General features: G+C 42.3%; 1 protein-coding gene across 1 annotated transcript in view; it reads left to right on the top strand.

The window, feature by feature from the left end:
• Positions 1-18,896, top strand: part of TFCP2 (transcription factor CP2) — a 71,865-nt gene that overhangs the window by 17,057 nt on the left and 35,912 nt on the right. The window contains exon 2 of the mRNA XM_083169442.1: positions 10,531-10,682. Coding sequence (XP_083025568.1) covers positions 10,531-10,682 — 152 coding nt within the window. The remainder of the gene's footprint in view (positions 1-10,530; positions 10,683-18,896) is intronic.

The raw sequence follows: 18,896 nt of genomic DNA, 5'->3' as shown, positions 1-18,896 counted from the left end.
GTAGCTACAATTGCACAGTATGTATACACCATTGTTGGCTGCTTTTCCCATTTTTTTTTTTTTTTAATTGACAGTGCAACCAAGGAAAGCTAATGTGTGATAATGTAGAACTGGATAATTCTCCCCCCCCCCCCCCCCCAGTCACTGCCACATATCCTTCAATAGTGGCATTGTTATTGGGTAAATGCAGCATATATGGAGCCTGGTGCATGTGGAATGGTTAGCCTGGTTGTAGCATGTGCAGGTAAATATCTGCTCACACCGAGACATTACAACTCTCAGTTTTGTATCTTATACAAGATGCGCATAAATGGTGTTAGCACAGCGCTCGGAAGGGGGCTGAACCCTTAGCAGCTCGCACCCTTAGGGGGAGTCCTGTTCCTCCCCCTTGGTTAAAACTGGTACAAGTAGTGCTTAAATCCAAGCACAATTTTATTTAACTGTAAAAACGATGATACAATTGAAAATCGTTAAGATATGATATTGGGGGGGGGGGGGGTGTGCGGGTACTAAACACGTTTCGTCCCTTAGAGGGACCTTTTCAATGGTGCTTGGATTTAAGCACTAGTCTTCAGTTATCCTCATTTATCTGCCCCTCCTGCCATCTAACTTCCACACACGGAACAATCCAGGCAAGGAGTGCATGCTGATTCAACAGAACTTAAGGGGAAATCACTACAGCAACATCTGCATTTAAATTGACTTACTCTGACTCATCCCCTTACATCTGAGGTATCAACACCACAGCCCAGAAGCAAGAGACCCACATCCTTAGAACTCCCAGCCACAAGTCCCCCTGATTTAAACATCTCTCATCGTGGGACAGGTTACTAAGGTCAACAGATCAACACCGGTCTATTTTCACAACACCCAGCCTACAGTTTTTGCCCACTGTGAAAGATCCTAACACCAGTGACCACAGACATTATCCATCCCTCACGGCAACCCCAGAGCGCCAGCACCACCCAAAACTTGTACCAGATTGTATCTTATACATGTTGCGGTAGTCTGGCACTGCACATAAGCTAGCTCGAAGTAAAAGCTTTGAAAGCTTGTCTGCTACCTTGTGATTGCCTGTGTGTGAGAGAGAAAGAGATGTAGTTTCACTCATTGCCAGCAGATGGCAGTGTTTCAGTTACAGGCAGACACTAGACAGGTGTAAATATATAAGATAATGCTTTGTTTGATTTGGTCGGCTTTATTGAGACTAGATGGGCTGCAATCCTTTTTGACAATGTCGGTTTGGCTATGCAATGATGGGCAATTTGTAACTGGTTAACTCATTTGTTGTGTGCCTGCAGTCATGTCTTCAAAGCAGAAAGTTGTAAAAGCATTCTTTCCATGCTGACCTTTGTGTATAGTTGTGGGTTTCTCCCCTGATATACAGCCAGTTACAAAAGGAACCATGGCCTGCTCTGATTCTTCTTTTGTTTAACTTTCCCCCTACAGGGGGAATTGTGTGTGTGTGTGTGTGTGTGTGTGTGTGTTTGTGTTTCAGGGTTTGTGATTTCCATCCGTGGTTGAGGAGCTCACACCCTCCTGTCCTTACACGCAAAGCCAGAAGGCTTTCCTAGCTGGACAATGTAGTATATGGCAAAAATTCAGAACTCCAATGTCTAGCGTGTATATAAAATGCTGTCCAATGTTACCCTGTCCATACTCCCTGGCTGTGCAAATACATAAAGCATTAATAAGGTATTGTTCCACTCCAGGCAAGAGAGCTTATGTGTGTGTGTGTGTGTGTTTAAAAAGGGTAAAAGGAACCCCCACCCCCAGATGTCTCAGGGCTCAGCTAATTTTGTAAATGGGTCAAATTAGGGCTACAGATGAGATCCCTCAGGACCAGATGTATCAAGCTTCAAAAAGTGATGAAGTGGAGAGTGATCAACAGCCAGCCTGTACCATGGCAGGTAGAAGCTGATTGGCTGGAAGTTTATCATTCTCCATTTTATCACTTTTTGAAGCTTGATACATCTGGACCTTAGTGAGAGGATCTATAATGATGATTCCTTTTAAGCCAGCCATGGATACCAGGTGGCTGTGAAGAATTGATTATTTTCCTTCGTGTTGAAATAAGGTTGTCCATTGTCATATAATCTAGCCGGGCACACCACTCCTTCATAGAGAGGATGATCGATTTCCAATGAACAGGAATACTTGCTTTGGAGGCACTAAGGATATGGTGGAGTAACGTTTTCTTAAAGAGAGATCAAGGTCTGTGCGTAAAATGTAAAAGCCAGAAGCTGGGATAGAAGGGCAGGTCTTCATTATGAATAATGCTAGCACTTCTACAATTGTATGCCAATAAGGCTGAAGGAAAGGATAATCCCACCAGATATGTAATGGAGTGCTGACTGCCTTCTCACATCTCCAACGAATAAACCCGCGGATAAATATTAGCCAACAAATTTGGACAGCAGTGCCAAAGTGTGAGCACCTTGTAGTGTGTTTCCAGCTTCCCATCACACCACACGCAGACTGAAATGCCATCCATGGCACTCCAAATGAACAACACAACTACAAAATCAGTCACTTAAGGGGTGTACAAACGGAGAACTTTTAACAGGAGATTTTGACTAGATAGTCAAAATTTCCTAGAAGGTTGGCCAAAATCTCCCTATTTCTTCTTCCTACTTCATGGCAGCCTTTACAATGGGTTTAACCCCTTCTTCCCCAAGTATAGACAGGTAGATTTTTTCCTAGGATCCTCCTCCTCTTTCCTACATAAGCCAGCTCCTCCCTCTCCTCCCTTAGTCTTTTTCCTGTCTCCTCAGTTTAGGCAGGTAGTGTGAGCATAGGTTTTGTTATTTTTTGTACTTACGGCTGGCTGGTTTTTGCGGTCGTCCTGGGCAGCATAGGGAATGGTGGAGCCTGGTATTCTCTTCATCTGGTATGGGCCGGCGGCGATACCAAGGAGAAGAGTATTAAAACACTCATACAGGCGCTGGAGTGACATGTACTTTGAAGCTAGCTGCCGGTTACGGCTTGCAGGTGGTCCGGCAAATGGTCAGTGAGCTGGAAGCATGTTGGCGTCCCGCATGTCAGCGCGGGGACGCAGCGGCCGGGCCGGCTCATGCGGCGCCACACAGTGAGATCACTATGCGTTCCAGCAGTAGCGCTATGACGCGCACGCCGGATGAACGCTGCGTTCCACTGCAGTCAGCGTCCTATGACGACTTCCGGCGGGGCTGTATGGAAGCCGGAAGTATAGCGCACGCTGGTTGTGGATAAAAAACGCTGTGTTCAAGACAGCATGGCGGTTTCCACAGGAGAGTGGTCTTAAAGAATCGCTACACTGGACATTATGGAGGAAGCCTCTCAGAAATTACCCACATTGCTGCCCAGGTAGGTCCTCACAGAGGACTGGTTAATAGCAAAGTTTTTTCTTTGTTAGTTAGTAAGGGCTTCTATCTTGTTTTGTTATAGTGTGCCTCCTGCACCAAGGAAGAAATTGTGCAAGAAGAAGAATGTGAATAAAGCGTGTTTAGCATGTGATAAAGCATTATCTGGAGATGCAGAAGAAGCATTATGTATGGAGTGTTCAAAACAGGGAAATCCAGAACCCTCAGTTTCGGATCAATTAAATAACATCATGGAGTGGATAAAAAAGAATTTTGTGTCCAAAGATGAGTTTAATAGCAAGAGGTCTAGGTCACAGACTAGCCTTAGCTATGACGAAGATATAGTACAGAATTTCTCTGATGATAATGGATCATGTGTTTCAAGTGTGGAATCTGGAGAATTGGTCGAGGAGGACCGTCAATTTGATTTAGATGTGGTGGAGTTAGTGTTAAAAAACTTACATAAAGCATTAAATTATAAGGAGCCTAGCAAGTCAGAAAGTGACGTGTTGTTTGAAGATAGAGGAAAGAAGAAAAGGTGTTTTCCTGTGCACAAAATGGTGAAAGACATTATATTGAAAGAATGGCTCAATACGGATAAAAGAGTGGGTACGTTTAAAAGGTTAGATCGTATGTATCCGGTACAAGATGAGGAATTTTTGAAATGGTGTGCCATTACAAAAGTGGACGCAGCAGTAGCTGAGCTGTCCAATAGAACAACTATTCCATTAGAGGATGGAGCTTCACTGAAAGATCCAATGGATAAAAGAATGGAGAATGCGTTCAAAAGATTACATATAGCAAGCTCCATATCTGAGGTCTGGAGTGGCGGTTGCATCCACATCCAGAGCTCTTAGGTTGTGGTGCGGAGCATTACAGGATGATCTTCAGGAGAAAACTCCTAGAGATCAGATCAGTAAGAAGTTGACAAACATACAAATGGCGGTCGAGTACATGTGTGAGGCATCATTAGATGTCATTGACTATGCAGCAAAGGCTGTTACATCAGGAGTTTTGGCTAGAAGAGCCTTGTGGCTTAGGGCCTGGGCGGCGGATTCACACTCTAAGAATAGGTTAGCAATGTTACCCTATGAAGGCTCATTTCTATTTGGAACCAAGTTGGATGTAATGATACAGAGAATGTCTGGGGGGAAGTCAGTCAGGCTCCCTCAGGACAAAAGAGGAAAGTTTGGGACGGTGTACCCAAGACAGAGCTTCAGGCAAGCAAGGTCCTCTAGACCAGGTCGCCCTTATAGGGACAGATATGCTCCCGCAACTTCCAGAGCATTTTTTCGTCAGTCAACCAGGAGAGGTTTTCAGAGACAATGACTATCCAGCCCCCGTGGAAACTTTGCCAGTAGCGGGGAGGTTACAAGGTTTTGTGAAAATGTGGATCCAGTCGGTTCAAGACAAATGGGTCATAAACATAATAAAAGAAGGATATCGGTTAGAATTCCTTACAAGACCAAGAATGAATCCATTTTTGGTATCAAGACTTCCAGTATCCAGAGAGGAGAAAGAAGCTTTAAAGGAAAGTTTTAAAGGGATTGATAAACTCAAGAGCAGTAGAAAAAGTCCCTCTGTCAGAAGAAGGTTCAGGGTTTTATTCCCGATTGTTTGTAGTAAAGAAGGTGTCCGGAGGATTCCGAACTATTCTAGATTTGAGAAGGCTAAACAAAAACATATGGAAGAAAAAATTTCATATGGAAACGTCAAAAACAATCCTTATGTGTTTAAGGCAAAAAGACTATCTAGTGTCCATAGATCTAAGGGATGCCTATTTCCATGTTCCCATTCAAAAAGAAGACCGAAAGTACCTGAGATTCTGTATCAAAAAAGAGCACTTCCAGTTCACATGTTCGCCATTCGGCCTCACATCATCACCAAGAGTGTTCACGAAAGTTCTGGTAACCCTAATAGCATGTCTCAGAAGGAAGGGCATTATGATTTGGGCCTATCTGGACGACTTGCTAATAGCAGGTCGATCGGAAGAAGAAGCAGTAAAGGCATCAGGACAAATTATACAATTTCTACAAGATCACGGTTGGATCATAAATTGGGACAAAAGTCACTTAACACCATCACAAAGCATACAGTTTCTAGGGATAAAAATAGACACTATAAAATTCGAGATATCATTATCCGAAAAAAGGTGCGAGAAGATCCAGGAATTGCTTCAAATGGTCCATTCAAAAAGATACGTCTCATTAGGAGTGGCGCTAAGCCTGTTAGGAATGGTTTCGGCCATCGATATCGTACCATGGGCAAGGTGGAGAATGAGGCCGTACCAGTGGGCTCTTCTAAAGTATTCAAGAGGACAATTTTCTATGGACAAAATGATAGAAATTCCTTGTTCGGTAAAGGAGTCGCTTCTATGGTGGGAAAGTGATTGCCTGAGTCAAAGAACTTCGTTGTTGTGAAGTCCGCAGTTCAAGGTCATCACAACGGATGCGAGCGCAAGAGGATGGGGAGCGCATTTCTTGAACAAAAATTGCCAAGGATTGTGGTACCCACAAGAAGCAGAATGTTCATCCAATATAAGAGAGTTAAGGGCAGTATCCCGTGCGATCGAAAGTTTTCAGGAAGAAATCAGTGGGGCACATCTTCGTATCTTCTCAGACAACGTTACCACAGTGACGTACATCAACCATCAAGGAGGAACGAAGAGTGCATCACTGATGTTAGAAGTAAAGAACATCATGGATTGGGCCGAAGACAACTTACTCTCGATTTCAGCTCTGCATGTCCCAGGAAAGAAGAATCAGGTGGCGGATTTCCTAAGTCGAAACTGTATCATTCCAGGAGAATGGGAGTTGGACGATGCAGTTTTTCAGACCATAGTGGATCGATTCGGACAGCCCGAAATAGATTTAATGGCAACTCCAATGAACAAGAAACTTCCAAGATTCTTTTCAAGGTACCCGACATGGGGCTCGTCAGGAGTGGATGCCTTGTCACAGAGTTGGCAGTTCAGTCTGGGTTACGTGTTCCCACCGTTTGCATTAATCCACAGGATATTGAAGAAAGTCAGAGAGGAACAAGCAGAAGTCATTATTGTCCTTCCGTACTGGCCGAGACGGGCTTGGTTCCCGGTAGTGGAGAGCATGTCGGTAACACCCCCATTCGTGTTACCCCCGATACCCAACCTCCTGAAGCAGGGACCAGTGTATTACCAAGAACCAGAGGAGTTGCATTTAATGGCCTGGAGATTGAAAGTCAGATTCTGAAGAATAAGAATTTGTCATCAGCAGTAATCGACATCCTTCTGCAAGCAAGAAAGAAGGTGTCGTCGTCTATTTATTATAGAATTTGGAAAGTGTTTGCAGAATGGGCAAAAGATAAGTGTGATTTCATGAAAGCCGGAATTCCTCAAGTATTGAGATTCCTTTGTAATGGTTTTCACAAGGGTTTGGCAGTGGCTACATTAAAGGTTCATATTTCTGCACTTAGCGTCCTATTGGACATGAGACTTTCAGATCACGGCTTAATAAGACAGTTCTGTCAAGCTATCAAAAGACTACGTCCAAGAGTCAAATCAATTGTTCCCCAGTGGGATCTTAATTTGGTGTTGAATGCTCTCATGGTACCCCCATTCGAGCCAATGGATAGATGCAAGTTGAAATTTCTAACATGGAAAATTGTCTTCCTAGTGGCTGTCACATCAGCGAGGAGAGTAGGAGAACTTCAAGCTCTGTGGGCAAAGGAGCCTTACTTGAAAATTTTCATGATCATTTGGTGCTAAGAACAAATCCAGCTTTTTTGCCTAAAATAGTATCATTTTTTCACCTTAATCAGGAAATTCACCTGCCGTGTTTTTTTCCAAACCCAGCAAATGAGAGAGAAAAGAATCTTCATATGTTAGATGTCGTCAGATCCATGAAAATATACTTGGACAGGACGAAGAGCTTCAGGTCCACTGATTCATTATTTGTGGTCCCTCTAGGTGCAAGGAAAGGACTCCCACCGTTGAAGCAAACCATTTCTAGGTGGTTGAAGGAAACCATTACATTTGCATATAAAAAGATTGGCCGTCAAGTCCCGAACATCATTAAGGCACACTCGGCGAGAGCAGTGTCATGGGCTAAAGAGGCGAACGTGTCAGTGAGAGACATATGTCAAGCAGCAACATGGTCATCTATTCACACGTTTTCCAGACACTATGCACTGGACGTTGCAAGGGACCAGTTCGGTGGAAAGGTCCTAAGTCAGGCTATGGCCTAAGGTATAGTATTCCCTCCCAATTTTCTGCTTTGGTACATCCCATTTTAAAGGCTGCCATGAAGTAGGAAGAAGAAAACAACGGATTATGCTTACGATATGTCCTTTTCTTCGGAATACTTCATGGCAGCCCATAATTATCCCTCCCTTATTTGTCGTTTTTTCCTAGGATCTATGGCGGAGACAGTCAAAGACAGAGGGAGGAGCTGGCTTATGTAGGAAGGAGGAAGAGGAGGAGGATCCTAGGAAAAAATCTACCTGTCTATACTTGGGGAAGAAGGGGTTAAACCCATTGTAAAGGCTGCCATGAAGTATTCCGAAGAAAAGGAATTATCGTAAGCATAATCCGTTGTTTTTTTCTCCTGCTTAGTCAATATTGTCTAGCAGAGATTGTTTAGCATAGATTGACTGTGCAGGCAAGGCAATTTTGGCTAGATCATCCATCATTGCTTAGACAAAATCGCTTAGTCAAAATCTCCAGTGCATCTAGCCAAAATCTCTTGCTTAGTCAAAATCGGGCGAAATTAATTCGCTTCTTCGGACCCACTGCTGATTTTCCACTTGGGTGAAAAATCCAGTATTGGTGAAAACTGAGTGTGTCTGCCAAATTGCCACGAATTTGCAGCCGTTTTCACCCATGCCATTTCGCCACCCACAAAAAGTGAAAAGGCATGGGTGAAAATGTACTCAAAAACAGGTGGAAAATGCCCATGATTGAACACCCAAAAGGTGAATATGGGCAGTTTTTTTCACCTGGAGAAAATTTTGGCCGGGATTGAATATCCCCTTACTGTTCAATGAAGACATATTGCAAAAAAAAGGAAAAGAAACCAATATCTGTCTTCAAAAAGACAACCCTGCAGCAGCCAGTTAATGTTCTACAGCTATTTGCTCTTTTACATAGAGTGTGATATTCCTGTAAGATAAACTGTATGCACATAAATACTGTATGCACATAAATATTCCTATCTGTCTCACTGTATTGTTGAATCAAGATTACGGAAACACCCACACAGAAGCAAGACAAAGATCTGTTATGCTTTATTGTGTAGAGCTTCATGCTGATTGCATAGTTGCCTAAACTCACTGTGCAGGAGAGTTCCTGAAATAGCAGTGATCTCCCTCTCTCCCTGATTAGTCTACCAATCTCCCGGATTTCACCTAACCCACATTATGCAGCTGTTTGTTATTTTTATTGTGGGGGGGGGGGGGGGGTTTGAAATGCCGTTTCACTATGTTTGAGGGTCCTGTGCGAATAGCAAACACACTCTCGTTTTGCGTTTCAAAAGTAGGCAAGTATGGCTATGCATTTGGAATTTATTGCATAGGGGTCATAACATTTCTTATCCTGTACATTGTGCTGGGTTAGAAGAAATTCACAGCAAATAGTTGCAAACAAATAAATCCAAAATTACAGGAAGCAATGTTATTACAGGTTGTGTATCCCTAAATCCAATGCTCGGGACCAAAAGCATTTTGGATAACATATTATTCCGTATTTTGGAATATTTTTATATTTCAATAAGGTATCTTATTTTGCATTAAACAAGGTTTCAAAAACATGAAACCAACAAAGTTGGTATACAATCTCAGACACCTGAATGTGAATGCCAAGCAATCATTTTCTTGTACATATTTAGTGCCAGTTACATATAATTTCCCCAGTAGTACCAATTACAGATGCACCCAGTAGGTTTCTAGGAACAAACCTAACTAGTACTATGGTTTTTGGAATAATTTGGATAACGGATACTCAACCTGTATTAATACTTGCTAATTGTTTTCACTATATAGTTAATGTTATATAGAATATCCTGCAACAAGCATTTAAGTGTATGTATGTATATTAAATGTTAGTACCTAAAACTTGTTTTTAAAAGTAGGTAAGTATTGCTGCTTTCCCACTGCAGACCCGTTATAAGTTACAGGTAATCTTAAACGGTATTTAGCATTCCCACTGCAGCAGATTACAGTTTTAAATGCCATTTAAGTACCATTCCCATTGCAGGTAAAACGTTTTAGCTCTTCAAAACGTTTTTACAGCACAAATGAGTGCCTGTGACTTTAATGGGCTTTTCAGGGTTGTGGGGAGTGTCACAACACAGGCAACAACCAATCGAATTGTAGCCTGTTTACATTAAGAATACAGTTTAAGATGCATTCCCATTGCCTCTTAAACGGTAGATTACCGTTTAAAACACTGCTTTGAAAACGGGTTGAAATACCGTTTAACTTTAAACGGTATTTCAACTCTGGCGCTTTCCCACTGCAGCCTTAAACGGTATTTTGCCCTCAAAAATCGGCAATATACCGTTTTAAGGCTGCAGTGGGAAAGGGGCATATGGCTAATTGTAATTGCCAAAATATCACCTACATTGTTATGCTTGTGTACTCGAGGTAAATATTCTTACCAACTAGCACTTTATTCATGTTTCCGATGTTCTACATTTCACATTGCACTTTGTGCTTACCCAGCAAAGATTACTAGTACTTACAGCCCTGTTTCAGAAGATATCTTCATGTACTGTACCAGTGTTATGCTGCCGGTAAGCAGCAAGGTGGTTTTTTGCTAACTGTATGGTTCAAACTGTGGTGTTTTTTATATGCTTCCTGCCCTACAAATAATTTACTCCCATAGGCTTTTATTTTTACTTTCCCAATAAACTTCATTGAACTTCTTTATCTGGTCAGATTCAATATGCATCTATAGGAATGTGGAGTCTCTCATACTTGCATTGGACCTATAAGGGAATATGTAGTAGTGTTTGAGTTCACCATAGGTGCGGGATGCCGACCGAATGTGGCCTTTTTTTTAAAAAACGGCAATCCTTTCTGAGGCATGGTTTTGTAAATGATTACCTCTTTAAAATCTGTGAGTTCGGCTGGCATCCTGCAACCTCTCGCAAAATCATAATCCATTCCATATGCCCAATGGTGCGTGTGTCACTGAACATTGTTTATTTTGTTGCAGTGATGTTCTTGCCCTGCCTATCTTCAAGCAAGAAGAGTCCAGTCTGCCAACTGAAAATGAAAACAAGATCCTACCTTTCCAGTATGTACTGTGTACGGCTACCTCCCCCGCTGTGAAACTTCATGAAGAGACGCTCACCTATCTTAATCAAGGTTAGATGGTTAGGCATTGTGTGTGTGTGTATTCAGATTTGTTTGTTGCTTAATACTATGTTGTAAGTGTACCCATCAAACTGCTACTGCTTCTGAGGGTAAAGCTGGGTACACACTATACATAGAAGAAATTATTGGAAGAAATTATTTTTCCCACCAAATATGTAGGGGGTGATCCTTCTGCAGAGTTACATCGCAAACCTTGATTAGAAACATTAGGGAACATTTTGGACATCTATACCAACGAGAAAGCGCCTTATATTCTGTTTCAATAACTGTGTAACTGAGCTAGCAAAGGAATTTAAAACAATCTTATTACACTCTAGAGGGGTAAAGGAGATGTTCAAGTCATGTTCCCAGTCACTTAGAAACATAGAGGGGTCAGGGCATTCATGTTCAATTAATAACTTGTAGCACACAGACAGAAAATGTGGTGGTAGGCTAGATGTCAGACAAATGCTTTCAAAAGTAGTCAATGGTCTGCTGCAGGCCAATTGCACCTTCCGGCTTTGGGCAAAGTGTCTAAGCTGTAGGTACCGCCAAATCTCTGCATTCGGTAAAGACCATTTTGTCTAAAGAGTCAAATGGTAATCCCTTCCCAGAGTCAAACATCTGGCCAACACTTAGAATGCCCCTCCGCATCCAAATTCGAAATTGTATGCTGGAAGAACCAGGAGGGAAATCAGGATTGGCGAAGAGTGGGGTCAGAGAAGAGGTAGGGGGGAAATCCAGGGATGTCTCCTCAACCTGTTCCATCTAGCCAGTGAGGGGCCAACTGTGGGATGGGATAGAAGAGGCGCCCTGGATCTCCATGGATATAGTGAAAGAGCAGCAGAGTAGTCCTCAAGCTGAACCCACTGTTGGTCATCCTCCGATCTCGTCCAGTCCATTATTCTGGTCTGCATGATTGCATCATAATATGTGGGGAAGTTGAAGTCCACCCACGTGTTTACATCTGAATAAAAGGGCTAGCCAATTTTAGTTTTAGTCAGTAGATCTTGATGAACATTTTAGTCTAATTTTAGTCATAGCTTTGCAGTATATTGATATTGTAATGGGTTTTGCTGAAAATCATTTCTCTATCATTCCCGTTAATACTTTGTATACCTTTCACTATGTAAACAAACACAAAAGATAAAATGTCCCAATGCGCAAACCAGCTTCTTCTGCCATGTCACAAAACTAGGAACACCACACAGTCCTCTCAGGACGACTGTTGATGAAGCCTGCATACACATCTGTGACTCCAATGATTGGAGTAAAGTTTATCTCGTTTAGAATGGATATAGAAGAAATAAACCAATACAACAATGTGTAGATGGTCTTAATTGAATATAACGCAAAGGGATAAGGGTACCTGGATGTTTACCCGCACTCACACTGGAGTCAGTTTAGACCCGTGCGTAAAGATGCATACACACGGGGCGATTTTGTATAATATCGCTGGAAATATGGCCGCTAAGCGACCATATTGCCCACGATGGGAGTGTGCACCGGCGATATATCGCCGGTTGCGCACTCCTGTTTTTACACTTGTAGTAATCTCTGGTCGCTGATGAAAAGGAGAAACTGAGCAATATATTGCTCAGCCATATATTGCTCAGCAATATATGGGTGAGCAATATATCTCCCCCGTGTGTACGGGGCTTTAGGGTTTCTTTGCATATCATGGGAATTCACCACATGTGAAAGGACACCCCCACACCTTAGGTCAGGATATATGGCCTACCACAGTCGCTCCAGTCGGCACAGCTATCTTTTTCAAGGCTATAGAAACACCGTCTCCTCTGTCTGTACAGGTAGTTTATTTTTTGTTATTTATGTTCCAGCAAGCTGGTTATGCTCCATAGTTTGGCTAACAATATAATTATCCACATCCTACTGCTACTGTATTCTTGATCTGGATTTAGCTAAGGGCCACTAATTTACTTCCTTCCTATAGTCCGTAGTAGTTAATGGGGTAGGTTTATGTTTTGGGATCCAAGTACGCCTAAATTGGGGGTGGGTTGTACAGGTTTGGGGGTTATGTGGTAGGTTTGTTTTGAGTTTAGTTTATTGTGTGTTTTTATTTTCAGTAGCTGGGTATACATATTTGATTTGTTTTGATGCTGCAATACACTTCAATGTTTATTTTTTCAGTTTCAATATACAGGGGTGGGTACTATTTACTCTCGTCTAAGACTTATATGTAATGCATACATTACGTATTGCCTCCTGTGTGCTGTACCCGAATGGCGCCTCGGGTATAGCGGCTACTACAGCGGTAAATTATGTGCTCTGCAACTGTTATATGTACCTTACCTACTGCATAAATACTCTTTGTTACATTTTATGCCAAATAATATGCAGCCCTTAATGTACCCACAGCTGCTACTATTATTTGACTATTGTGTCTGTTGTATGTTTCTGCACAAAATCAATAAAAATTACTGAATTTAAAAAAAAAAAAAAACTATAAATATCAACAGCTGGTGAAATCCGAGTTTGATGCCTTGTTTGAGGAGAGAAAAAAGAGGGAGATGTTTTCCCGTACACAAAGTGGTCAAGGATATACTGTCTAAAGAACGGCTTAATGTAGATAAGAGTGGGGTCGTTAAGTCTATAAAATGTATCCCATCGATGAGGTATTTTTAAAGTGGTGTAGTATCCCTAAGATTGACGCAGCTGTGTCTGAGGTTACTACGTGAACGACTATCCCCTTAGACGTTAGGCGGAGAGGTGAAAATTCCGGAGCTGCTCAAAAACGGTGATGGTGCAGGTCCTGGTGGCGGGAAGACTTAAAATTTGCACACGTTTGGGAACAAACCATTTGAGACAAATGGGTACTGGAAGTTGTTATCAAGGGGTATCAGCTGGAGTTCTTTCAAGGCCATGTATGGCAAGATTTTTAAGTTCCAAGCTTCCTCCTTTAGTAACAGGGAGAGAAGCTCTACTTTTGAGTTTAAGATGACTAATCGACTGGGGGGCAGTCGAGGTAGTCTCAAATACAGAAAAGGGTTTAGGTTTTTACTCCCATCTGTTTATCGTAAGCAAAGTTTCTGGAGGTTTCAAACCATACTAGATTTAAGAGGTCTGAACGACTGGATAAGAAAAAAGAAAGTTTCACATCGATACTACGAAGTCTATCCTGATGGGTCTCAGAAGGAATTACTATTTAGTATCAATCGATTTTGAAAGATGTTTACTTCCATATTCCCAGTGCACTGAATGACAAAGTACCTAAGTTTCTGCATAGGAGAAGAGCACTACAAATTCACTTGTCTGCCATTCGGCTTCACCTCTTCCCCACGAGTCTTAACGAAGGTCCTTGTGGTGTTGATAGAAAATTTAAGAATGTAAGAACACTAAATTTGGAGGACCTCTTAATTTCAGCCCATTCAGAAAGCGAGGTTATTGCAGCAAGAGATTATACCATTCAATTCCGGCAAGAGCACGGGTGGCTTGTCAACTTATTCCTACACAGGACCTTCACTGTTCTTAGGGATAGTTATAAACACAGTATCCTTTCAGATATTGCTGTCCGAAAAAAGATGCTAAGGAATTCAACAATTGATTCTTAGTCCACGAAAGCGCCCAGGTTTCAATAAGGGCAGCAATGAGCCTGTTAGGCATTATGGCCTCGACAGTGGATGTTATCCCCTGGGCGAGATGGAGAATGTGGCCACTATAGTGGTTCTTTTTAGATTTCATTGGAAGGCAAATTTCCCTGGATCGACAAATAAAAATTCCAGAAGCAGTAAAACATTCCGTTGGCTGGTGGAAGAGTGATCAGTTGAAATCGAGAAGGCAGTCCTTGATGAGTCCCAGATATTAGGTGATCACTACAGATGCCAGCGCCGCAGGCTAGGAGGTACACTGTCTAGACAAAACTTATCAAGAGGTGTGGTCTCCTCAAGAGGCAGAATTTTCTTCAAATCACAGGGAGCTAAGGGCAGTGTGGCAAGCGGTAAAACTTTTCCACAAAGATGATATAGGATCTCACCTAAGTCTCTTTTCAGACAACACTACAACCGTTTCATATATCAATCGACAAGGAGGCATGCGAAGTCTAGTATTGATGGAGGAAATACAAAGTATCATGACTTGGGCTGAGGAAAATCTTCAGTCAATATCGGCTCTGTATGTACCGGGAGAAGACAATCAAGTAGCAGATTTCCCAAGTTGCGTAAGTGTGGTGCCAGGAGAATGGGAACTGAAGGAGTCAGTATTTCAGTTGATAATACGCCAATTTGGTCAACCAGAAATAGACCTGATGGAATTGTCAAACAACAAGAGGCTCCCTCAGGTTTTTTATCCAGGTATCCGACACTGGGGTCGTGCGGAGTAGGTGCCTTATGGCAGAAATGGCGGTTCTCCCTGGCGTATGTCTTTCCTCCATTCTCTCTGATACACAGACTGTTATTGAAAGTCCAAACAGAAAAGAGCTAAGTCATAATGGTATTTCCATACTGGCCCAGGATGGCTTGGTTTCCTATAATGAAAAACATGGCGGTGGAGGATCCGTTGTTCCTACCGGTATCTGTCGACCTTCTCAGTCAAGGTCCTGTGAATTGACGAGATCCATAGAAGTTATGCTTGACTGTTTGGTAATTGAGAGGCACCAGTTTAAGAATAAAAATCTGTCCCCAGATGTCATTGAAATTCTTCTTCAGGCTAGGAAGAAAGTTTCATTGTCTATTTATTACAGAATATGGAAAATATTAGCAAAATGGTCCAAGGGCAAGTTTGATTTTCCTAAAGCAAAAACATCACATGTACTATTTTTTAGTGACGTATTCAACAAGGGCTTGGTAGTATCTACGCTAAAAGTGCATATTTCAGCTTTAAGTGCATTACTGGATAGAAAAATTGCAGAACATAGTCTGGTGGAAAGATTATGCCAGGCTATTTTAAAAAAATTGACCGAGGATTAGGTCAATGGGACCTTAATTTAGTTTTAAATGGTTTAATGTTGGCACCTGTTGAGCCGTTGGGTAGAGCCAACTTAAAGTTTTTGACATGGAAAGTTATCTTCCTGATAGAAATTACATCAGCCAAAAGAGTGGGTGAATTACAGGCTTTGTGAATGAGATCAGTATCTGAAGATATTTCCGGACAGAGTGGTTCTTAGAACTAAGTCATCCTTTCTGCCCAAAGTATCATCTTTTCATGTGAATTAAGAGATTATTTTACCTTGCTTTTGCCCTAATCCTTCAAACAAGAAGGAAGAAAACTTACATACTCTGGATGTGGTCAGGGCCGTCAAAATGTATTTGGATAGGTCTAGCAGTTTTAGGCAGACTGAAGATTTGTTTATAATTCCCCAAGGAGCAAAGAAAGGATTTGCTCTGTCGAAGCAGACTATTTCAAGATGGCTCAAGGAAGTAATTTCATTTACCTACATGAAGGTAGTACGTGTGGTTCCAGACCGTATAAAGGCACACTCAACCAGGGCAATCGCGGTTTCATGGGCAATAGAGGCAAAAGTTTCAGCTGAAGAGATTTGCCAGGTGGCTACTTGGTCATCTTTGCACACCTTCTCCAAACATTATGCTCTGGGTGGATCCGAGGCCCACTTTGGAAGTGAAGTGTTGCAGCAAGCCTTGGCTCGAGGTATTGTAGTACCCTCCCTACTGCCTTGGTACATCCCAATGTAATGGCTGCCATGAAGTAGGAAGAAGAAAGCGGCGGATTATACTTACGATAACTCCTTTTCTTCGCAGTACTTCATGGCAGCCCATATTTTTTAGCCCTCCCTGTTTGTGTTTTTTTCCCTAGGATCTGGGCCAATATATTCAAAGACAATGGTTATAAGGGAGGTGCTGACCTATATAGGAAGAGGAGCATGATCCTGGGGAAAAAACTACCTTTCTAATTGGAGAGAGGGATGAACCCAATGTAATGGCTGACATGGAGTACTTGTGGTATGCAAAGAAACCCTTACGCACGGGTCTAACCTCCCTCCAGTGTGAGTGTGGGTAAACATCCTGGTACCCTTATCCCTTTGTGTTATATTTCTTCAATTGAAACCATCTACACATTGTTGTATTTGTTTGTTTCTTCTATATCCATGTCAACCAGATAAACCTTACTCCCATCAATGGCGGAGTCACAGATGTGTATGCAAGCTTCATAGCCATTTGTCAATTTCTTCAAGATACCTTTCACTGTGTTTAGTAATCTAGATATCAAACAAGTGCAACAAAAATGCTATTTCCTTCACAGCAGGTAATTTATTTTCTGCAAATATCAATTCAAGAATACAATTTTTTTTTTTTTTTAATTAACATTTTTTTATTTCAATAATTTAAAGAAAAACAACCTGCCTGGAACAACTTAGTACAGTATTAGTCTACTGCAAAAGAAAATAAAGCTGTAAGGATGCATATTATAATATAATATTCATCTATTTAGCTAAAGTTAAATTAAATAGCTACAGAAACTGACTGAATGATTCTGATGACAGTTTGTTCAGCATTTTCGTCTAGTCAATTTTAGTCATAACAGGGACGAATATTTAGTCAACTTTTTTGTTATTAAAACAACTCCTATTTTCGTTATTACATTTTAGTCACAAAAAAACCCTTCGACTAGTTTTAGTCTAAATTTTCGTTGACTAAATTAACACTGCCATTGAATCGTCCTATTGGATTTGTTGCATGTCATGGTACAAAGCAACAGTCAATGCGGTGTCTGTACATTCTGCATGTAATATAAATTCCTCTGGAGCTCATTGCATTTATGATGGATGTCATGTATTTATGTGGCAACTCTGGGTTGCACGGCACCCAGCGGCCCACTCTGCAGTGTGTCCTGCTCTCTCTGTCTGTCTATCTCAGGGGATTAGCTAGGGCACCTAGGATGAACATTTATATGCAGTTTATGATGGATTTTAAGGGGTTACCACATTTCTGTTTTGTAACTGAAGGCAGCCACTGTAGTTAATTGCTTTCTGACCATGTAGTACAAAGACCGGTACTTATGTTAGTTGGGCGCCCACTATAGTAAGTACAGATGTGGCTGGCTTCATCTTTGCAGATGAAGCCAGCCATCACGCAAACCTCGCCAGGGGGCGCGCGCACAAGAGACGCTTGCGCGCCCCCTGGGCAACGGAGCCTGCCTCCGGTCCCCGCCATCTTTGCAGATGAAGCCCGCCATCACGCAAACCTCGCCAGGGGGCGCATGAGACGCTTGCGCGCCCCCTGGGCAATGGAGCCTGCCTCCGGTCCCCACCGCCCCGAGCGCTCCCCTAACCCTGCCCATCTCCCTGAAGCGGAGACGGGCAGGGACACGCAGCGTCCCCTCCAAGAGACTGGGACGCACGTGCGCGTCCCAGTTCAGTGAAGCCCCTGCCGCCAGCGCTCGCCAGTGGGGAGGGTCTGGCGAGCCTCGGCCAAGGATGGCAGGGGCTCCATCTGTATGCTCATCCCCCCCCCACTATCCATGTTGGCATGAAGATGATTTTATATAGTGTGGTGAGCCCCACGAGAGGACATGTAAAACTAAGCAAATAGCTTAGTGGGCGCCCAACTAACATAAGTACCCAAAGACCTCTGTAGACCACTCTACTGTGTTGCTCTAAAGTGATAGGTGTAATTGAAAAGCACTGCTGGTTGGAGGAGCATGTTTCATAACATGCACACAAAGGGAGTATTGAGGGGATAGACGTAAACCATTATGGTAGCCTGAGTTGATGTGGCGGAATACTAGAATCTAATTGAAATAAAACCTGTGAGAATCTAATAACAAGCTTTCCTAACATTAGTGATATGGGAAGAGCAATGCACCTCTATCTTCCTGTTTATTATTGTGGTAAAGCTTCTTGAAATGCTCATGGAGGAGCTTTCACATTCCTATAGACCCCTGGTATGGTCTGTAATCCATTATTGTGTAAGCATAAATGCCATGCTATATGAATTATTACTACTTCCCTTTCAACATGCAGAACTTAGCCATTCACCCATTTACAGTATGTCAGGAAATGTCCCATGGGTCACACTTTCCCCATTTCTGTTTACGTTGGATCACTGCTGGTACGATTGTACCCTAGGGGACAATTTCTTGATGTTTTTTTATATGGACTGTGCACTGCTGCATTTGTCTAACGCCATGGTGATTGAAGGCAATTCCTTTCTTCATGTTGAAAATATTAGCCTGTAAATCTGGAAGTGTTCACATATCCAGCTGTATGCAGAGAAATGCTATTTCAGGAATTTCATGCTCAGCTGTGCATGG

The sequence above is a fragment of the Crinia signifera genome, chromosome 2 (genome assembly GCF_055691185.1).
Source record: "Crinia signifera chromosome 2, ASM5569118v1, whole genome shotgun sequence".
Lineage (NCBI taxonomy): Eukaryota > Metazoa > Chordata > Amphibia > Anura > Myobatrachidae > Crinia > Crinia signifera.
Note: the sequence above shows the minus strand (reverse complement) of the source record. Positions and strands in the feature narration are given on the sequence as shown.